Source organism: Diplotaxodon limnothrissa, linkage group LG14 (assembly GCF_057381915.1).
Source record: "Diplotaxodon limnothrissa isolate DT_005_m linkage group LG14, D_limnothrissa_male_GT1.1, whole genome shotgun sequence".
Taxonomy (NCBI): domain Eukaryota; kingdom Metazoa; phylum Chordata; class Actinopteri; order Cichliformes; family Cichlidae; genus Diplotaxodon; species Diplotaxodon limnothrissa.
Genome location: NC_140609.1, coordinates 13,482,220 through 13,505,587, shown reverse-complemented (window position 1 = coordinate 13,505,587; position 23,368 = coordinate 13,482,220). Strand labels below are relative to the sequence as shown.

At 40.9% G+C, this 23,368-nt stretch overlaps 1 protein-coding gene across 2 annotated transcripts in view; it reads right to left on the bottom strand.

Moving 5' to 3' along the window:
- Window positions 1-21,647, bottom strand: part of pde2a (phosphodiesterase 2A) — a 181,919-nt gene extending 160,272 nt beyond the window's left edge. For both annotated transcript variants that reach the window (XM_085370371.1, XM_085370373.1), the window contains exon 1: window positions 21,040-21,647. In XM_085370371.1, coding sequence (XP_085226497.1) covers window positions 21,040-21,098 — 59 coding nt within the window. In that variant the 5' untranslated portion in view covers window positions 21,099-21,647. The remainder of the gene's footprint in view (window positions 1-21,039) is intronic.
- Window positions 21,648-23,368: the final 1,721 nt, after the last annotated feature.

The window sequence follows — 23,368 nt, the reverse complement described above, 5'->3', positions numbered from 1 at the left end:
GATTTGTGCTACAGATATACCTAATAAAGTGACCACTGAGTGTACATTATTGACAACTTGCTGGGCTTGTGTTCAAGCCTTATAAAAGCATATGATAACTGTGGCTTCACTACATCATTGCAGCACTGAAGAAGTGTCCGGTGTCAGCTTGTAGCTTCCAGCTGCCACTGAAAATCACTTACAGCCAAGTGAAAAAAACTTGTGACTTGCTTCTGGACTGCTGGGGTGAACACAAAGGAGGTCACCGAGACCACATTACTGTAACCGAAAAAAAATTGGCTCACTGAGTCAAAGATGTGACAGCCAGCTCAGAGTTTGCCAAGCTGCGGATAAGCCACTACGAAAGTATGCGAAAACTTGAAGTCTTCTAGCAGAACTAGAAGAGTGCAGTATGTAACCAGGCACTGCTCATTCCCTGCAAATACAGTCCTAACAGTGAAGCACTGTGATGACAACTGTAGGAAGGATAGAAATGCGGCCAAATAGGCAGAGGTCCTACTGAAGCCATGAAAACCTGTTCCAGAGGACACAAGACTAATTGCTAAGTTTGGTTAAGGAGCCCAGCTAAATTATAGACACCACAGGTTTTTCTCAATTGCTCAGGCACATTTCTTGCAGTGCTTCTGAAGCTCTGAAGACACATACACAAAGGTTAATAGTCTAACACAGGGTTACCTGGAGAGAACCAAGAGAGAAAAGGTGCAAACTCCACTGCATGTAACTCACAGAACACCTTAAACTGATTTGCCAAAATTAGGTTTTTGTACCAATTAATATTTTTTTGACACTGAAATGAGAAGCTAGTTGCAAATTGTTTAAACCAGTGTGGTAAAAGTCTTTATCAATTATTATAATGACAGAAGAAGATTAATTTTAGGAGAAAAAGGTTTTGTATTTTATTTTATAAATCAAAAGAGCACATAACATGTACATGCATTGTAAGGGGAAACTGGTTTTGAATGATTGACAGTTACATCTATGACTTTTGAGCAGAAATGGATGCATAAGGTTCTTTATAATTCTGGACATACCTGAGCATCATGAAGATGAACTCTTAAACTACATGCACAGTCTTCTGCAGAGTGAACATCAAATATCCATAAGACTAAGCAGCCGTAAACAATAATATCACAGAAGGCATCTTGTACATTTTTGACAAGATTGTCCCCTGTTATAAATCTCAACAGAGTAAAACCAGAACATACATTCCCCTGAACTCCCATGTTTCATATATTGCACTTTCCAAGTCCTGAGAATTGAAGAAAAATGTAACTTCCACTGTTCCTTTGAGTTTTGGTATACTAGGATAACAGCAATTATTAATAGGTGTGATTGCTTTCTGCACACAGATCCACACCTCATCTGAAATAACTGTCACCTTATGTTCCTTATTTTTTATATCTGCTTTCTCACATTTCTTATTAGAGTCCTTTTGCCCACCATCTGTCCTTCCATTTTGGGAAAGGCCAGCCAGTGTACATCTGTGAATAAATTGAATCCTAACAGCACAAAACAACAGTAACACATAACAAGATGGAAATGGAAAGATGGAGACAGTCAGGATGGAGGAGGGAGACACAATATTGGTGCTGGGAGTGGTAGGAGATGAAGAAGGGATGTGAAAACATGAGATGAGATGAAGCAAGAGGAGTAAGTGTGAGAGGGAGGACGGGAAAGAGAGAAAACAAGTGGGGGGGCTTTTTGGTCTCAGTTGTAATGCATTATGTATCAGAAATGGGCAGACCAGCAGGAAAAAGCATATGAGGTAGTCTATTCTCACATGGTCTAGCTTGTGAGTGTGCGTGTCTGTGTGCACTTGTACGTCTGTGTTTGTGAAGACAAATTTGAGATTTAAATCTTGGGAATGAGGAGGCACTTTGAGACGTACACCAAAGGGCTTCACCAACGTTAAGATGTGTTTTAGAGTCAAGTTAAAGTTAGGCTTAGAAAAGGAATATCTTATGCAAATGGATGTATGTATGGGTGTGAAATAAGAGCAGTGGAAATTTATATAAGATAAGATAAGATAAGATAAGATAAGATAAGATAAGACTTTATTGATCCCACAACGGGGAAATTTTTGCGTCACCTCAGCTCAGGTACAGATATCAGAAGGAAATACAAAAATACAAATAAGTACAATCAATGAAAAAAAGTAAGATAATGCACTATATACAATGGTAGCATACACAGTATGTGATTATGGATATGGTTGGAAATATGGAAGACATAAACTATGTAGCTTGATATAGCTATTGTACCACTACTATTCCTATTTATAGACATGTACACACACACATGTTCATACTAAACATACATATGTATACATATACATACATACATACTTGCACATGTCCATACACATGGAAGGTCCATTATGCATGAAGTGGTGACCGTGGATGTTCAGTGTCCAGTGACTTATGACATCGTGATTGAGGAGTTATAGAGTCTAACTGCTGTTGGGATGAATGATCTGCGAAAGCGCTCCTTCCTGCAGCGAGGGTGTTTCAGTCTCTGACTAAAGGAGCTGCTCAGCCCCCCATATGATGCATTTAGCAAAGCTTTGCATCAGCTGTCACCTATGTATCTTCTGCCAGCAGAAAACTATACATGTAATTGTAGTGAAGGTTTAATCTAATTGGTTTCTTTCAAAGTAATCCCAGTATTTCTCAATCAAATCACATTCCCAAACCACTGTAGACAAAAACAGAGAAATACAGCTGCTAGGACCACACTCTGTTGGACAAACATGTAATCTCAAAAATAATTGAACAAACTAGCATTACTTAAAATGTAAGGACATTGAGTTTTGTCTACAGTAACTGAAAAGCATGCTCTGTTATACTCTCATATCCAGTTTCTTTGCCTTGAGAAACTCTTAGGTTGCTTTTGCAGTTTGCTTTGGGTCATTATTCATTTGAACCGTTAAGCGGTGTCCTGTGGGTTTTGCGGCATTTGAGTGAATCTGAGCAGAGAGTATGTGCACTTCACATTTCATCCTGCTACTTCTATCAGCAGCCACATCATCAATCTGGTGATCTGGTTCCTTTAGCAGCCGTAGACGCCTATGCATCGAACCGGAGCTCGAACCGGCAACCTTCCGATTACAAGGTGAACTCCCAACTCTTGAGCCAATGTCATTGCCCAAAGGATGAATGTCTGCTTCATTCATCCTAACCTGTCCATGTTGTTGAACCTCTTTAATTAAAAGTGAAAGTCTGCACTTCAATAGTATCTAGTAAGTATTTGCCAAAATAAGAAGATGCCAAGAAAAAGCAAACCTCAACCCAGTGAGCTAAACTGGTGGTTTAGGTTGAACAGCAGCCCATATATCATATAAGACATGGGTTCAAATTCCCCCCAGGCCATTTGCTGCTTGCCTTCCTCCTGTTCCCTCTCTCCCAGCTTTCCTGTCATAACAGAGGCTAAAAAATGATGCGTAAATCCTCCTGACAAGCACTGAAATTCAGAACAAAGGCATAGCAGAGGTGAAATGAGAAACAGGATGACAGTAAACCAGACAGCTATGATGTTATGTACTGTTTTGTTAAAACAACAGTCGGGTCAAAGATAAAAGAGATGTTGCACTATAATCTGCTCCCACCATCCTTATTCTTTCTTCCTCAAGTGTGTTTTCTATTCAGCCAGCTGATTAATTTGAAAGATAGTTATGTTGAATTAGACAGATATGAGGACCTGTGTGACTCTAAACCTCGTACCCATTTACAGGGTACAACCGCAACCGATAAGGAATCATTGCGCCATCTCAAATATAGGATCAAGATAAAACAGGGGCACACAATGAAGCTATTTATGCACAAGAAATGGTTTTAACTTCATTTTTGAAGGGCAATTGCGACGGCAATTATGGTGATTTTCTTTTAAATAAACTGCCCAGTAGGTCTTGGAGCAATTCTCAATTGATAAAAATGTGTAAGCTCAAGTGTTTCACAAATCAGATGTAATGAGCGATGCTGTCTGATTGGATTGCCCTTGAAATAACAAAAAAGAAAAGTTTGATATGCACAAACTGGAAAATCCAATTTCCAAAGTCAACAGCTGGACGAATGAGAGTTTGTTGAAATGAAAGTCTCTTGCAAACTCCAGCCTGTAAAATCAACCCTGTCTGACAGTCAGAATTTCAGTGGGAACAAGCAAGCGTGTCTTCACAATTTCTCTGTGGTGGGAAACATGAAGTCAACAAGCACAAACACGATCAACAAAAATGAGACGGCGCTAATCAGAAACATCCACCTCCTCATTGCTGACCTCAGATTGTTGATGGCATCAAAGTAGCTTCTCACAGAGCCTAGTTAGGGACCAAGCACAGAGAAAACAGACATAAACAAATTACAGCAAAGGCAGTTTCTAAGAGACAAGGAAAGAAAGACAAAAGCCATGAAAGCAAGCGTGCCCTCCCATTCACAGCAAGCCACTCCACCATGAGGAAACTGCCCAGAGAAAACTTTTAAAAAAGGGACAATGAGCCAATCAAAGACTTAAAGTCTCCCTCCTTCTCCTGAGAGCAGAGTTCACACCGATGCACACTGGGACACGTTGGGAAACATGTAACAGCGCTGGTCTTAACACTCTAAAATCACACCAACGCTAAAAGATAACAACAAAATGAACACTTCTATCCCAGAAAGACTCCAGCCAGATGATGGACTCAAACCCAGGTAATTCTTGGTGCAACGGTTCTAACCACTGCCCTGCTGAACTGCACGCTTCTTGCATAAAAAGTTTTTAATGTGTTCAGGCTGTCTGTAAAGCACTGTATGTTTACATACATAAATATAAGCACAAAGAGCGAACGCGGTTCCCTTTAAGACCCCCTATTGGCAGCAAAAATTGTTCATTTTTTGCTTGAGTTGACATGAAAAAGAAATTGTTAAGAAGCAAAGAGAAAAAAAAGATACAAGGCGGAAACAGGAGATAGAATGAGAGAGACAGAAAATGGAGCCTCTGGGCAATTATGACTATCTATGTCTTTGTGTGCTTGTTTGCGAGTGTGTTTACAAAGTGCGTGTTTGTCTGTCTGTTTGTGTGTGCTGGCTAGAGGCATGATGTGGGACAAGTGTGAAAGGTAACCAGTTGGGGTCATTGATGACAGAAAGAAGAAAATGGGAAAAGACATGCTGACAGAAGTATTTAGAACTACAGGGAATCACACAATAAACACGCAAACACTTAAACTGACAAGACTACACAAACCGAGGAACGTATGTGTCTTGAGGTATAAGAGGTTATGAGAGATTCAAATATGGAAATTGTGTATGCGCTGTCTCCTTAGCATGTAACAAGCATATCGTAATGCTGCTGCTTTAACAGCCAATCAGACTAAGTAAACACTGTCTGAATGCAAAGGAATATAATCACAAGCCTGCCAAACTCTCTCTCTCTCTCTCTCTCACACACACACACACACACACACACACACACACACACACACACACACACGCTCGTTGTCATATCTTGGTGAGGACATCTCATTGACATAATGCTTTCCCTAGCTGGAAATGAATACCAAAAAAAAAAGATTGTTTTTATGACTATTTCACAAACTGTAAAGAGTTTGGGCTGCTTTGTTCAGTTCATGTTTATTAAAATGAACCATACTTTATCCAAAAGGTTGCTAACACTTTGTTTTGTTTTTTATGTTTAGCGTTCCCTTGTAAAATGAATTATTTGTGCTACATTGTTCATTTATGCATTTATCCAACATAAATGCATCGGATCTGTGCCACAGCTCAAAGAACGCCACTTGATTTACACTTCTCTTTAAAAGCTTGCAATGTAAACACTTAGCATTTATTTCAGTCTTTATGTGGCCTCTGAACTTTAAGAGCACTTAGCGACAGCGTGATATACATAGCCGGCTAAGAGTTTACATAATGTCCTTCCCGTGTTTTTAAAACCTGCGGTTTTCTCTAAGAGGACACCCCGATGTCCTTAGTCTCCTGATGTTGTGTGACACTCATTGCATAATCCCAGCTCTGTCTGCAGCTTATCAACACTAGAAAGTTTTTCCTTTTTACCTGAAAAATGGGATTTTTATCTCTCAGTTAAATCAGAATCATCTTTGGTCTTATCTATTTATATAATCCTTCTCGCTGTTTCATTTCTTTTGATTTATGTTTTAGTGGTTGCGTTATGCATTATTCTGCTAAAAGGGGTTCATTCAGCATGTGCACCACAATCTTCTTTATACACTTTTTTACTTGAGGGATCAATACTGACCTTATATGCTGTTATCTCCATGCTGCCTTTTAGCCATTTTTCAACAGACTCAACACTCAAAACTACTTTAAAATCAACCAAGTTCTTCATAGGTCGACTTTCATCTCTCCTTCATCAATCAAATCACTAAAACAGCCAAACTTCTGCCAAACTTTTGATTCTGATGAGTGAAAATCATCATGTTTTCATCCTAATCAAAAAGACAAACTCCACCTCCCTCCCTCAGCTTGCACTGAAACACAGCTGACTGCAAACTAATGCCACACTAGTTTGACTACAGTGGCTGGAAAGCTCATTGCTCACACTGAAAGCCTTACACAGCTTAAGTAATCACACTGTGGATATCCCAGCTGGAGGATCTTAGTCTGTCTTCTCTTTAAAATCCCTCCTCAAAGCATATTTTAATGCGACAGGATTTTTATGATCTTTTTTGAGTCTTTCATATTTAACAGCTTGTTTATTGTCTCAAGTTTAAGCTTTTTTATTCTCTTTGAACTTTTTTTTTTTAATGCCATTGTCTTGGCTGACTTTCCTTTTCATTTTTGGCACTTTGTTTTATAGAAGGCGTACAGTGACACTACTGAGGGATCCAACACAGCTGTAAATCACTTTATTATGTCTGGAAAAGTGCTCAAAAAGTCAAAAAATGATTACTAGTAGAAGCAGTAGCAGAAGAAGTACAGTATATGCATAATCAAATGCTTTTAGTTGGACTACCTACTGTAAGAATTAAAAAGAAACCATTAAGGCCGTCCAGCTGGAAACTGTCCCAGCTGATTTTGGGTGAAATGCAGGGTACACTCTGGGCAAGTCTCCAGTCCATCACTAAGACAAAGACAACCATTCACTCTCACAACCACACCTACAGCCAAATTAGCGTCACAAATTAAGCTAACAAGCATGTCTTTGGACTGTGGGAGCAAACCCACGCAGCCACAAGGAGAACGTGCAAACTCCACACAGAGAGGCCACAGTCTGAACCCAGAACCTTCATGCAGTGCCTCTGGGCTTTTATTTGGACGTTACCTAGATTACCATAAAGTTCAACAGAATCATTGCTCATGCCTGATAAAATAGACTAAAAACATTCTGCTGGCTTTGCTCAAAAACAAGGTTTTAGAATCTCTGTCGAGCTAGAACTGCCCCATACATTTCAATTCAGGAGTTACTCGAGTGTCATGTCTGTCTTTGATAATGTATGTGGTCTGATCTTTTTGTTTCCATTTGGATCAAAGATTGTGCCCTTACAAAGAGTATCCAGATTTTTAAAAACAGCGTGAGGGAAACATTTGATCTGTCCCAAGTATAACAGCCGTATGGTTCAATCTGTCTGACAACTAAACCGTTAGCTATCGGTGTAGCTGCGGCCTGAAAATAAAAGAAATGAATGAATTAAAAAGAGAGAAGAAATAAAAAACCTCCAGAAAATTGCTGTGCAGCTTTGCCACATCTGTCACACACTTGTCACGGAGCCTTTGATGAGACGCACACGGACTCAGTAACAGCCACGTTCTAATGAACAAACGCATTCGCGTCGTGCAAGACAGATCAAAGGAGGAAAACACCACATCTAGAACAACAATGCTGAATATAATACCCCTATATGTGGGGTAACCTGTGACACCATTAGTTGCCAAGCAACCTGGGCTACCCTTTGGATGAAACACCTGCCGTTCGTCTATCAAGCCATCTGAGCAGCCCCTTCTTCTCTCTGACACACCTGTCTCCCTGTCTTTGTCTCTGTATGGCAGGTGGCATGATAAGGGTTGAAAGATGGCGAGACAGATGCTGAAAAAGAGAAATAATGAAAATGAATTTGACATAACCAGTAAATATCCAACGCTGATACAAGTCCACAAAATAATCTGAGATACTAATCAATACTAAAAATTATTATTAGATTAGACACTCGTTTGCAACAGTATTGATGCCGTCAGTCCTCCAGTGGACACTCGAGTTCACACAGCCTCTAATTAGAAGTATTTGACATTTACAACACCTTAGGAGGAACTTAGGAGGTCAGTAAGGAGGTCAACAATTCTGATGTTTGAACAGTAAATGTTAAACTGATTGGCACAGTTAACACTTAGGAATAAGCTGATAACCACAAACCTAGCCTCAGGGAATCACAAGCTAGTGTCAGTCCCCAAGCTCAGATAATTGGGAGGGTCATGCCAGGAAGCGTCAAATCAAATCAAATATGGTGGCCCATCTGCTCTGGCAGCCCATGTGGAAATACAGGAGCAGCCAAAGGTATCTTTATCTGATAGCAACCTTAGCCGCATGTTATCTTGAAGATACTGGCTAGCAGCTATGACAAACAATAAAACACTAACCTTAATGTAGGAATTAGGTTAGTCCTGCCCATCTGTAATGCTCTAATGGGTCGTGTTAATTTAAAGGGCAAACACAAATATTTAAAAATTCTTAAAGTTCAAGATTTTAAAAAAAATTGTCATCACCTAGACTTAAAAAATCACCAAATATCAGGAAATAAATGGGGCTCTGGCTAAACACATTTGCACAGACTAGTACTGTTCTAATCCTGATTAAAAACAACTATTCCTCTTGATTTTATCATTTTCCCCCCATGATATCAAAAATGGCACTGAGTATTTTCCTGGGTATTAGATTCGAGTTTGGAATTCTAATATCATCACAACCCTTGTGTGCACTAAACCCTGAGAGACTAACAGCAGTTTCAGAAAAATGGTGAACATACTGGACAAAATGTCATCCCCACATGCAATTATTGTTCCAAAGTGACAAAACCTGCACCGAACATCACAGGAGAACTAAAGAGGGACTTCACAGCTACCGAGTACTTTGCAATGAAATATTTTATACTTTGCTTTTAAAAAATGCAGTGTTATGTTTACGTAACGATGCACTAAAATCAGCGAACAATCGTGACAAATAACCGTGTGCTACTATATACACTGCAGTAAGAGTAAGACAGTTAACAGTTAAGAGTTCATGAGAATAATCACCATGTTTCCACTGGACAATCGCCATAAAATAGCAGCACGACTCCGGCTGAAATGTGTGTGAACTCTTGCCAGGTTTCATTACAAATTATTGCAGGATACAAAGTACCGTGTGCGTTCATCTTTAGTGTGTTTCTCCAGGTGTGTATCTGTGCAGCAAAGACTATGTGCAGCTGATCAATAAGAAAAGCAGTCAGAGAAAGCGGCACAGTAACACATGCCACTCTAGACTCAGCACGACACAACAACACCGATAGGCACGGTAACAACATGACATCAGCATCCATCCGACTTCAACACACTGCACCGATACAGTGTGTATCATAAAGAAAACACTACCAACAGGGGAATATGTTTAAAGAGCAACATTAAACCAACTTCTAAAACGTTTTCTAAGTCAGCAGACGCAACAGAAACAAGTGTGGATTTACATCATGATGAATATCAGCAATAAAGCTTTAGCAACGATAATAACGCTTCCAACAGCAAGTAAAGTGATGAAGCACACAGCAAACAACGAGCAAATCAAATCAGTTCACCAAAATGCTGTGACAAGATTAACCACAGTGCTGTTTTACCTGCACAAGGAGGAACACCACAATGTGGGAGGGCTGATGTCTCCTGGCTACTCTGTGAACTTCTGAATTTTTGAGCTGTGTGAAATGTTTTTTGTGTCCGCTGGTTTAAGATTCATATATTATTTACTTTGGTCATGTTGTGTAAATTTAAACCTCCTACTTATTTTCAGCAGCAGCTTTGAATAGTCACTTTGATTCCACAGGAGACGATTCTTACTAATACCATGTTTGGGAGTCCAAAACATTTAAGGGAGGCCCATGAACAAACTCTAGTGCATGACGGTGACGTGTGACAAAGTCCTTTTATTGTAACAACTAGGGTTGCCAACCGTCCCTTAAAATACGGAATCGTCCCGTATTTAGAAACAAAAGTACACGTCCCGTATTGAGCTAATAAGGGACGCACTTTGTCCCGTAATACAGTGAGAATCAAAAGTAGTCTATAAATGTTTATGGAATTAACGCTTTGTTTGAAAACATAATTCCCAGCCCCTCTCCTGCTTTGTGACCAATGAGCTGACAGCACACTTATGACAATTCGAGTATGACAATTCAGATTACCGCTCATCTCATTGGTCGAGGAAAGGTCGCTTACGGAGAAAATACCGGAAGACAACAGATGACCACAACAAGAAGCATGGCCAACAGGGAAACAAATGCCGTCACTGCGGTGCAAGTCTCGGACGACAGTACACCTAAAGCTGGGCAAACACTGTGCGATTTTTTCAGTCGCGTTATTCAGCTCCTGCTCAAACTGCACGATTGACTCGCAGGGGTTAGAAGTTGGTAGGTCATGATGCAGGTCTCACACTATACCGCCCGATGCTCTGATGCGACCTGAGTGCTCACACTGTGCCTCCATAAAATTAAGGTTATAACAGAAAATCTGTCGCTCGCTCTCTCTGTCTCTCACTCACACAGACACACCACCACCATCAACTTTGCTAAATTGCTAATGAAAAACATGATCAGGCAGCTGTGATTTAGCAGCGATGTAGATCCAACTATTTTCACGGTTGTTGTGGTCGTGATAATTTTGTGAGGCCACATCGAAAAGGCTCGGATGAGCTTTTCAAAGTTCTACAAGTTGTGCCTCCATCGCTTGTGTCCAGATCACACGCTGCACAGCCGTGCTGCTCCGTCTTTTTCACGGCGTTTACGTGTTTGCGCGCGAGCAGTGTGAGCGGCTCACGAGCGATTGATGATCGGGAGCTGGTCGTGAGGTGTTAATCACTTCTCGTTACCCCACGTATACTACACGACGCACGATGAAGATCACTCAAAAATCGGCTCAAAATGGGCCTAAAACCGCACAGTGTAAGCCCAGCATTAGAGCAGCAATGTTTGTTCCCCTCAGAGAAAGGGAAGAATGGGAAAAGGAAAACACCTGGCTGGAAAAAGTTAATATGGGCATGTGCAGTGAATATCAGCGCTATGTGGCCAGAAGTGTGATAATATAACTTATTTTGTGTAATAAACAGCTGCAAGGATAGATGATTACAACAAATAGATGACTAATACATAAAAGTAATACATAGATGAATAATGATGATGAGTTAAGATGCGTAATCATGGGAACAAGCGGGTTTTCAAACGGGAGCAGCTGATTAGCATTAGAAAAGCTGAAATAATACCTCAGCTGAAGCCAATTGTACTAAATGCACTAAATGTGCACTGTTACAAGAATATTTTTCTTTCTATTGTTTTCTATTATTTTAAGTTAAGCAGGACAGAGTTCTTTTAAAGAAAGATTTACTTATATTCTCAAAAGTTAAGCATGACAGGCTTCTGTTTAAGAAAGAGACCTGTTTTATGTGTTAATGTTGTCATTTTGAGCTAAAAATAAATGGCTAAATGATCATTTGTTTCACATGTGTTCATATCACAAAGAATACACATCTACTTAAATCAAATTCAAGTCAAAGGGTTAAAAAAAATAATTTCACACACAAAAAAAGAGCTAGAAAATTCACCACACTGGGAAGGGTGAAGACAACTGGGTCGCCCGGCCCTGGCCACGAGGTGTCCCTTATTTATTTTTCAGGGAGTTGGCAACCCTAGTAACAACACCTTCAAAGAGCAAACCTGTACTTCCTCAAACTACAAGAGTGACAAGCTAAAAGATGAACCAAGATAAAGTGTCAGCCACCACTGATCTCTATGAACGATATCTGCAACATGCAGCATCTGTAATGCAAGGGCAAGAAACCTTCTGGATTTAGTTTACAGTCCACTACAGTATTCCTGTCGACGAGTCATGAATTCGACTAGGTTGCATGCAGGTAAACAGTCTGTTGGAAACCAAATGAGAAATCGCATGTCAAAAATATTTGCTATCATCTGATTATGATTTTTCTTTTTTAAGTGTATCTGCATTCTTTAAAAGTGATCACAGACAGACCCTAAAAAACTTGGCTGTTAATATGAGAGATGAAAGGCCCAGTCACACAGGCCAGGAGACCGCTCACTGACGCCGATGTGTATTCCTTAATCACATCAAGTGGTTGCTGTTGCAAAGAGTTATATGATGCTGCACAAAACCAATCCTTGCATGAAAGATGCTGGCTTGTCTCCAAACATTTGCTAACTACTTGCCAAGCAGTAGTCACATGTAAAGGCAACCACAATGAGTTTTTTGGTGCAGCCACTGATTTCACTTGGCAACGACAGGAACCTCCAGCAACCAGTTATGCAACCAGGGAATGCAGAGGTTTTTTTTGAGCAACTGGAGGTTGCCAGAGGGTTGCTGACTGGTTTGTGGGCCTGTTTGCCTCAGGCAGTGGAATTGCACAACCAACCCAGAAAAGCTTTAGCTCCCCTTGGAATTAATTCCCCATATCTATGGAAGTCTTCTAGACGATTGACCATGTTTTTATCATAAGCTATTAATTTGTTGTGTTGATGACAGCAGAGAGTACGACCTAACATGTTTGTCCAAAAGTCAAGATGTGGTGACAGCGAAAACAAAAGCAAGCATGTAGATGTTTACAGTTCTCTGTCCCGAGACCTGCAGAGAACATCTGCTGTCTGATAGGGACAGTGTCAGAAATACACTACATTGCCAAAAGGATTCACCATTAGGGCTGGGCTATTTCATACCGTTCACGGTAATACCGGTGTAATTTTGGGCAATGATAGGAAAATAAAATATCGCGATAGAATATGGGTAAAACGCGCATGCGCAGTGCCTATGTTTACATACGCACATGGCGGCGATGGAGAATGAGAAGGGTGAAAGTGGATCGTTGAATGAAACGGATGAACCAGAATTGGTTTGTTAAAATGCTGCAACTTCAGTGGTGTGGAACTGGTTTAGCTTGCGTCCGTCAGATATACAACAAAGCACTATTTTTGGTAGCGCATGCTAGCAGGCCGTCGTTATTACCGTGTTGTTTGGAAAATACGGCACACTTAAAATCAATCCTTTGATTTATATAACTTTAATGCACATTAAAAAACAGCTGCTTGTTTAAGTGCAAATACATTGATGGGGTTTTTTGCACTAATAAAGTTGTGGAGTCGTAAAGTAATTTGTCTAGTGTCAATTATATCGTCAGTTATATCGTTAACGCAAATTTTAAAATGTATATCGTGATAAATATTTTTGGTCATATCGCCCTGCTCTATTCACCATCCATCAAAATCCCTGAATTCAGCTGTTCCAATCACTTCCATGGCCAAAAGTGCATCAAATCAAGCACCAAGACATGCAAACTAGTTCTACAAACATTTATGAAAGAATGGCTTGCTCTCAGCAGCTCTTTGAATTCCAGTGTGATTCCATGATAGGACGCCACCTCTGCAACAAGTCCATTGTTGAAATTTCCTCGCTACTAAATATTCTACAGTCAACTGTATTATAACAAAGTGGAAGAGATTGGGAATGGCAGCACTCCGCCATGAAGTTGTGGCCACATAAAATCCCAGCGCAGGGTCGACGAATCGTGAGGCACATAGAGCACAGAGGTCAACAACTTTCCAAAGAGTCAATCGCTACAGACCTACAAACGTCATGTGGCCTTCAGACTAGTTCTTTCTTGTGCCTCTCCCATTCCTTGTGAACTTTACGGTCACTCCCGTCCTTATTCTGGTTATGCGCATGCATAGGTCATCCACATTCACCAAAGCGGGGTTGGGATTTTGCACAGGAGCACGTTTGTAGTGGTTGAAAACTCCTCTCCTCTCTGTCTGAACAGAAACCTGACAGACACATTTGCAGGGCTATAAGTTACGCTTTAAACTCAAATACCCTAAAGTAATCTCAGTGCATTCAGGCACTGAAGTGTTGCACGGGAACACAAAGTCTGAAACAAAAACTGCAAGTGTTAAAGCCATCTGCCAATACTCCTTTAGCTTCTTGCCACGACGACGGAGGAGACATGATAGCGTTTTCTAATTAAACCAAACCTCTGTGCCACAAACACAGCTGCCTCACCTCCCGCCTTGATCTCCTTGGGGAGGACAAATACACACAAACACACCACGATTGTACCCGCTGACAAAAACACTCATGCACACAGTTGTGGTTGTCCATTTGATTACTGACAGTGAGACAGCTGTAACCATTCATACACACACACACACACACACACACACACACACACACACACACACACACACACACACACACACTTCTAACTTGTATACACACAGAGTTGTAAACACACTCGCTGTCGTAGACACCTACACACACACACCTGTCTGTGGCAACAGTACATAGAGATAAGGAGGCTGACAGGAGCTGCTGGAGCCAAAGCTGGGAACCATGGGGGCTGTCAGCGTCATTTTCCTGTGACACCTCCAGGCTCACACACACACAAATACACACCACACACTTGATGATATTGTATTGACTTATATTCATTTCCTGTCTGTATTCTTTCCATAACTGGCACAAAATGCACCTACAGAAAACCCTCCTCTAAAGTCAACCTGCTTTTGCTTTAATCGGCATGAAAAATGACACCATAGCCCAGCTGAAATTCTACCCTCCACCTTTAAAATAACTCCTCCTAATAAGGTGTAAGAAACAGTCACCATAAGAGACCAGATGGAAAGGTTTTCTATTCCAGTGCAGACCCCACAATAGAAAAAAAAACAATGATGACACACAAACCAAGAAAAGTTCTAGATAAATAATGTTCTACAAACTCATACGTACCATGGAATGGACCCTCAACCACCTTTGTCCATATAATAATGAATGCAAAGTCATAATAAAATTATAGAGGGGTGTCATATCTTTTAAGATATTGCTAATTCACACTGCTTTGTGCTACAAAACTGTAGTGAAAATCATGACTTTCTTTCACTTTCAGCTTTCAGCTACGTGCCCACTCCCTAAAACCTAATCAAAATGACTCTGTATGCAACTAGCGTGTGCAAAGTTGACGGTTATTTCTCTACTCTAACTAAACTACATGATGTTCAAATGTCTGCAACACTCTTTATTTACATGAAAAGTCTGCGAAACTTTTGCAGGATGCTGATTCAAACGGTCCTTGATTCTAATGTGTTTTTATAAGTGATTTTGGTCTTCGATTTTTAAAAAGGTATATGATTATGTGTTTATTTATGTATTTTACTCATGCTCACATGCCTCTGAATGTTTGTTTTTGTTGACTTATTGAATATGCCATCAACCTGCCAAGGACTACAGATGAAAATGAATCTGTGTGGCTAAACCTAGCATATTTACTCGATGAATTTAAGTGCTCGTATTAATTAATATCCATTGTCCCTTTTAAATAAACATAAACATAAACTGAGATAAATTGATCTCAGTTGACTGCAAAATGTTAGCAGGACTAAACAAACATCGGCTCATTTAGCAGCTCCGCTTGGTTAATCATATTCACAGATCCATTTTTACGATAAATGGCGATTTTGCGGTCTATCAGTTTATATAAAACTTAGTGAAGGCAGTGAGGGAGTGCAGGGTTTTCTATTGGCTGACATGAAATAGACTTCCTCTCTGTTACAGTGACAGTTGTATGACATCTAATTACACAGATTACGCTGTTTAACATTAATGTTGAATGGCTTGTAACTAAATTAATGCATCCCATCTCATTCTTTCAAGCTTAAATACACACACAAATTAAAATACATGCCTTGTTATTGTGATTATTGAGGGCATTGAGTTGAATCCATTCAGAATAATGAAGTAGCTCAAATTCCCTTTCACAGAGGCATATAGACGTGCTTCTGTGAAACTCTTCTTCAGTGGCTCCTTGTTAAATCCAGAACTGAATTCAAAATCATTCTGAAACCTGCTCCCAGTTTGGATTTGGAGACAGACACCCTCTCTACTTTCAATGTTAGGCTTACAACTTTCCTTTTTGACAAAGGATATTATCATTAGTTATTATTTATCTCTAGGGCTAATTACGCACACCCCACTTTTCAGTTATTTATTTGTAAAAAATGTTTGGAATCATGTATGATTTTCGTTCCACTTCTCACGTGTTCCACTTTGTGTTGGTCTTTCACGTGGAACTCCAATAAAACTGATTCATGTTTGTGGCTGTAATGTGACAAAATGTGGGAAAGTTCAAGGGGGCCAAATACTTCTGCAAGCCACTGTATATGTGTAAATCTGTGATAAAACAAGGTGTTTGAAGCCTCTTATCTAATGTGGGTTAGGACAGGGTTCATCTCCATGCATACAGAAAATGAGTGGATGAACAGATGGATAATAACTGCACTACAGTCTTTATGATTGTTTTGTGCCAGTTTACAAAAGTCATTTCAGTTTTATTCAAAGCAGGGAACTCATTTTAAACAGAAAGCTGCACAGAGCAGAGAATTCTTACTCTGTCTATTTAGCAAATTAAAGGCTTTAATAATGAAAACCAGCTGTGTTTACAGGAGGAAATCGTGTATAAATGTGAATGGAACCGGTTCAGTTTACGCTGTGTTCAGTAAACTCGACATCATTAGAGAAGTGCAGTAAGTGAACCAGGGTTGGGAAGATATGAGAGCAGTGCTTCCCGTGATATATATTTCAATGATAATCTCAAGTCAGAGAGTATCCCCTTGACAATATTAAGACAGGTTTCCTTACAGTATGGGCTTATGTGTTTAAACTCTTCTTTAATTAAGTTTATGTTGATCTAGTTTGATGCCTGAGTTTGTTATGGCCAGAGGTGCAAAGCTGACACATGTCTCTGCAATTAGGAACAAAACACTTTAGCAGTTATTGAATTTACTGAAGATCCAAACCCCAAATCACAAAGTTAATTATACAAATATGCAGATGCAAGATTATGTAACTTAACATTTATGAAAAACCTGCCACTCATGATGATGAGACAATGATTTTTAGCCAGTATTGGGGTTCTTGTATTTCCTGTGGAAAGCAACTAATTACACATTTTTTTCCTGCCTTTCTCTGTAACACAGCGTCATATGGCTGGCAGTAAATACTACGCTGTTAAGCCTTGCATACGGCCACATTGTATAAGCACAAATCCTAACAAATTCTGTATCAGCACAGAAGCAGCCTTAGCGGCACGTCACAGAAAAGGTTGTGCTGACAGTGACTGGAAATGGGTCGTCTCTGCTTCTATTTTTTGTTGGGATTCAAAATTCGGCTGCGTGTCTGGGGTCTGTGCTTACTCGGTTTAAACATCTCTGGATCTGAGGATCTGATTGCCTTTAGAGGTGACAGGAGAGGTGAGGTGGTGTTAGCAACTATAGATATGCCAGTTTTTTACGGCTGTTGCGCAGTTGCCTTTGGTGCAATAAATTATAAATAATGTGCACATCTCTTCATTTGAAAGTGGTTACACTGTCGAGGATATTACTGTGACATCACATATGCAAAACCCCTGTTATGATGTTTCTCTGTTCACCCATAACGCAGATAATTAAAGAACTTATGCAATTCAAGTAATCACATAATCGTTTGGATTGCAACTCTGTGATATGCAATAATGTGATGATGAATGTAGGAACTGCAATGTGCTACACACTCCCTGCAATCTGCTCATGATTCTTCTTTCTTTCTAACCTTTGACCTCTCATAATTCAACGCTGCACCGAAGCTTTAACAGCTCCCTCGTAATACTGTAGGCTTTTTCATGCAGATAATGAGAGCAACCAATTATTCATTCACTTTAATATTTCAAGCAAACTTAACTCATTAAATTTACACCCTAGCTAAAGGACATAACATTATTTTTGTGCAGCACAGGTAATGGTTTCATTTGTTAAGCGAATAAAAATGTATATCAGCAGCTCATGCACAGACTACATTGTACTTTTTGGATAAATGCTGCTGCATGAAATCCTGGAGACGGGTGAGGGAATCAAAATATGGATAAAAGTCAGAATAGAGAGTTTTTAAGCCAAATGTTTGTTTGTATGTTTTTTGCTGAAGCGCACATATTTAGTAGCTACACAAAACCACACAAACATGTGCAAAAGCAAGCAAACAGTGCACACAAAGGTTTGTGCCACTTTCTCTTTGCCTTCACTTTATCTGCCTGTTCCCGCTCTGTCTCTTTTCTCTGTCTCTCTCTCTCTGAATATTTTAGTATTGATGAGCCCATTACTGATGATAACACAGTGCAACATCAGCATCCTTTCTCCCTCTCCCTGTCTCCCTCTCTCCAACACACACACACACACATGCTCACTCATCAGGAGTCGGGTTACAAGTCTGCCTCTGCTGTGTACTTCTGTGCATTTCGCTGTGAGTGTGTGTGTTCAGCGGGAGGCTGGGGGAATCTGACTGCCTGGCGTCGCTCCAACAAACTGCACTATTTTTCAGGCTGGATACCATTCACGTGCACACCAGCTGACGCACAGATACACACACACAGGGGCGATGTGTGTCAGCTGTTAAAATGATAACAGCGAATAAGCAAAGTGCACTGAATGCGAAGGTGGCTTCCTAAAAGGATGTTTAGAACCCGCAAAACACTTCAAGTAACGTAACGGCGCATGGCACAAACATTAAACACAGAGCGGCGAACGATTCGGTGGCAGCGTGCATCTGATACTGTAGAGCGCTGTCACTGTGTCAGATGATGAATAACTGCCTCTCAAAGCAACGATCCAGGAATCCATACCTCTGAAAACCCATCACAATGACAAAAATGCAAAAGCCTGCAGATGTCTCTCTCAGAATTTTCAGCCAAAAGCGCTGCATTTGATCTCAGCACTCAGTCGCAGGAGGCTCACATCCCAACGGGTGCAGGCATGACATCTGCTTTTCTGTATTTTTTCAAAGTGCCACACTTAATGACCCCCTCAGATCACCGGTGTGCGCTGTCAAACCTGCTCGAGCGTGAGGGAAGCAGGTGAGACCAGCTACTGAATCTAATTGTATATCAGAGATCACTGACATCCATGTGGCACATTCATTATTCCCACAAACTTCTGGCTATAATCTTTTTTTTTTCCAGGAATGGCCAACAAACGCTCAAAGTAAGAAGCTTAGTCTTCTCTGCGGTGAGGTGAATGAAAGTCATTATCCTCCAGTGATTTCCTTTATTGAGTTTAAACCAATAATGAAGGAGGGAATAAAAGCCATTAGAGGATTTTTTTTTCCAACTTTCAGACAGAGCTGAAATTACTATGAGGGAGATTTTACTAATATATGTGCAGTCATTGTAAAATGACATCACTGGGTTATTATCCACAAATGATCTTATTCAGTTACAAAGGAGGCGAGGGGGGTGGGGAGTTTTATAAAACACACAGTGTGCTACGGATGCCTTCCTTGGGGAGAAGTCCTTGCTATCTGATCGGTTTGCTCATGCAGTGTCACTTTAATTTGAGAGCAGGCTTTGTGAGCTTACACAGTAAACTTTAATTTCAGACGGCAGAGAGCTGGTTCTACGTGAGGACCGCGCTGCTTTATTAACTAACATTTAGATAATCATTGAGCCCTGACATTTAAAAGTTCATCAGTGTTCAGGCAGGTGTCAGCGTGAAGACTCACGTCAAACAGACAGAGGGCAAACAGCTACAGCACACAACACAATGAACTCCAGCACAGCAACACATCCAGCTGAAGCAATGATTAATACAGCGTTTTATAAACAGCCCTCTGACACGACAAACACTGTATGCCAGACAAAACTAGGATGCGATACTGGGCTGCTACATTGGATCAAATAGAGCAGCCAATTATTATAATGATCATGTCAGCCTCCTTTGATCCAGGGCTCATCGTTGCCTTCCTGTGAAAGAAAAAAAAAACATCTATCTTTTTTAGAAAGTAAAAAAAACAGCCTCGGGAACGGGAATGAACATTAACTCTGAAAAAGAGCCCCGGTTTAAGCTCTGTGATGATGTATTTCAGGGTTTCAGCAGACAAAAATCTGTACAATAGAAGAATTTATCTCAAAAAGGTCGGGGGATTTCAAACATAATTTCCCTTATAAGGCATTCTCTATAATGGATTTCAAAGTGGCAGATAATAGCTTTATAGATGAGTTATAAACCGCATCAGATGTGTGTGTGTGTGTGCGTGTTCATTCTTTCTTTTGAGTAGGCTTAACATGTCAGCAAGACATAAAGGCATGCAGAAAAAGTCAGAAACAGATATCTATGCAGTTGCCAGAGAGCCTTTTTCCAGGTCAAAGGTTGGCTCCAGTCACTCAGTTTTTCCCCAACTTGTCGACCCACAGTTGCACTTATTTTAGTTCATCTTAAAACCTGGCTAAATTACTTCTAAAACATTAATAAAGCTGTTAGCAACAGCTTATAAACCATTTACGAAGGGTACCTTATTAGAAAGACAGGGCAAGACTATCATTAATTCTAGATCTAGTCTGCCCTTAAAATATGTTTTTAATATCATAGTTTTCATGGAGAGAATCCAGTTAGGAGGCATATCACGGCTGGCGGTGTATTTCTCCCTGTAGGAATATTAGAGGAAGAGTAGCCCATCAGTGTAATGTCATGATTTCCTGGAAGATACAAAGGGGCGATAAGGTCACCAAATTCCCTGCGGGAGCAGTCAGAGAACATTTTGGTGACGTGACGGTGATTTTGTGTGCGGGTTTGCACTGACAGCTGCATGCATGGTTCACGTGGGGTCTATTACCGCCGCTGTCAGTGCGGAGATTGACACCCTGCAGGTCGCACTCACACTGCTGCTACTACTACACACACACCACTCAGTATTTGGCTCGCTGCTAGACGCCATGTGTTTCCACAGCGGAAGAGTGGCAGGCAGCTTCGAGATGCAAACACTTATCAGAAACACTCGCACTTACATCTCAGAGGACGGCGGCTGGCTACGGCAGAGGAGCGCGTGTCCGCACGCTTGTCCCATCGCGCATCCTGCCTCGCGCCTCTCCGGTTTGCCCGAACAGCTGCAGCTGGAAGCAGGGATCAGCCCGTGCGCGAGTCTCTTAGGCCGGGAGGGGTAAAGGAGGACGGACCGACGGATGGGTGGACGGCTGGGTGTGTGCTTCTCTCTCCTCACCCCCCAGTGCGGTACGCCTCTCTGCGATTCCGCTGTCCGCTGCTGCCTCCTCTTTCGAGCTCTGACAGCGCGCGGGGATTGGTCGGGACCCGGTAACTGATATTTGAGCTGTGGCGAGCTGGGATATAACAGCTGAGCAGAGAGAGAGAGGAGAGAGAGAGAGAGAGAGAGAGCTAACACATGGAAGCGTCCACGAGAAAGACGCGTGTGGCTGAGGCACGTCACTCGTCCGCGTGCGCTGAAAAACAGTCCTTCCTTTTAGGCAATGCCCGCTCCCTCCGCGAGCGCCGGGCGATTTATCCGTGAAAATGAAAGTTGCATTGTTGTGAATATTTAACTTTTCACGGCGTGTCCCCACTGCGCGCGCTCATCCTCCAAATCGTCCTTCGTAGAGTACGGGCTCCTCCGGACACACTTGGAAATGTTTTCTCTGCACTTCTCAAACAGAAGACCTCACGGTTTTATTGGAAAACACTCGTGTGTCTGTGTGTGACAGGGGACAGGTCTCAAGGTCCAGATCTTTTTCTGCCATATATGGCCCTTCCAGTACACTCACGGAAGGAGCGATGCGGAGCTTGACGGGAGCACCGGGATTGTTTGTTTACGTCCAAAGCCTGTAAATGTGGTGTCAGGTGTCAGCAGTTTAACATCTCAGTGCTCAGTTATTGTTGCCTCATATGTTAAAGGAAGTAAGTAGTTTGTATAATAATACAGCCCCCTTCGCCTAAAACCACATGTCCGCATGTGTTTGCAATCATTTTGTCTGATTGGTCTTCTACCGGAGGCTGTGTGAGCATGAAGACACCGTGACTGATTGACACATTTGTGGTCTGTGTTTGCTCAGTTGCATATGTGCATCTTCATCATCGTCATGATCAGAACGACCAATTAAACATCTGTGTGAATGACCAGGATTTCATATCATATCAGCTACAGGGCCTAGCATCGATCTACATAGTAGTAGGGCTTTCTTTGAGTTTTGGTGCGTGGCGCTATTTCTGTGTTTACATCTGGATTGTGTTTGCTCCTGTTTTATTATTTTTGCTCTGGTCACGAGAACTCAATATATAATTGGCAAAACTGCAGTCTGTTTGTATAAGTAAAGATAGTCATATAGTCATATATTAGATCAAACATTGTTACTACAATAAAACAGTGAAAAAATGAAATCTGTAACTATTGATATTAATAATTTGTCAGTTATACTACACTGGTATGCAAATATGCACAATGTGAGGACCTCTGAGCTTGAATACAGTACGGTCACCATTAATGATACAGTTATGGTAAAAATATAAGGACACCTTCTGTCAGTTCTAAGGTTTTACATAACAGGATATAACAAAAACAGGTAAATACAGCCTCAGATGAACTACGGCACATGACATATATACAGTTCATATATTTTACAAGAAACTAAGCAGAAGCAGTTTGTGAAGAACTAGTTACACCCTTACTGCTTCCATAGGAATTAAGAGGGTAAATAACGGCCAGGTGCAAATGCAAAGAAGCTGCTGCACCAAAAACGTGAGAGTGATTGCTTTAGTTGCTAGCAGACTGCCACAGTTGCCTGTAGTTTTTCATGTCTGTCTGCAAAAAGCCAAGATTTAGTAAAAACTAAGAAATTGGAGATTGTTTACCTTCAAAGTAAAAGTTGTGCCTCACTGCTACAGCCAGTGTGTTCAAAAAGTGCAACCTTTATTTTGAAGCCTGTGTATCACCATGATTGTCGTATGCCCAAAAAGCAGTCACACATCTGCAAAGCCTCAAGACACATGACAGCTGCACTGGGATTTTGCCAGATAGCACATGACTATGAGAGTCACTGTCAACTTTATTCGGTCTGATAAATGAAGTTTAAAGTATTGTATCACAATTCCCAACACTGTGCAAGGACCTAAAGAGCTATTGTGCATCTTTCATTAATTCCATCAGTACAGTAAAATAGGGCAGTAACAGCACCATGCTGTGCGGATGTTTGTTTCTGTAACAGGCAGTGTAGTCAGGACAGGAGGAAGTGTAGAGGCAGTAAGATATAAAAGAGTTGTTTTTCCAAAGTGCTCAGCATCTAAAGCTGGGCAAAAGTTTAATTTCAACAGATAATGATCTTCAGTTAA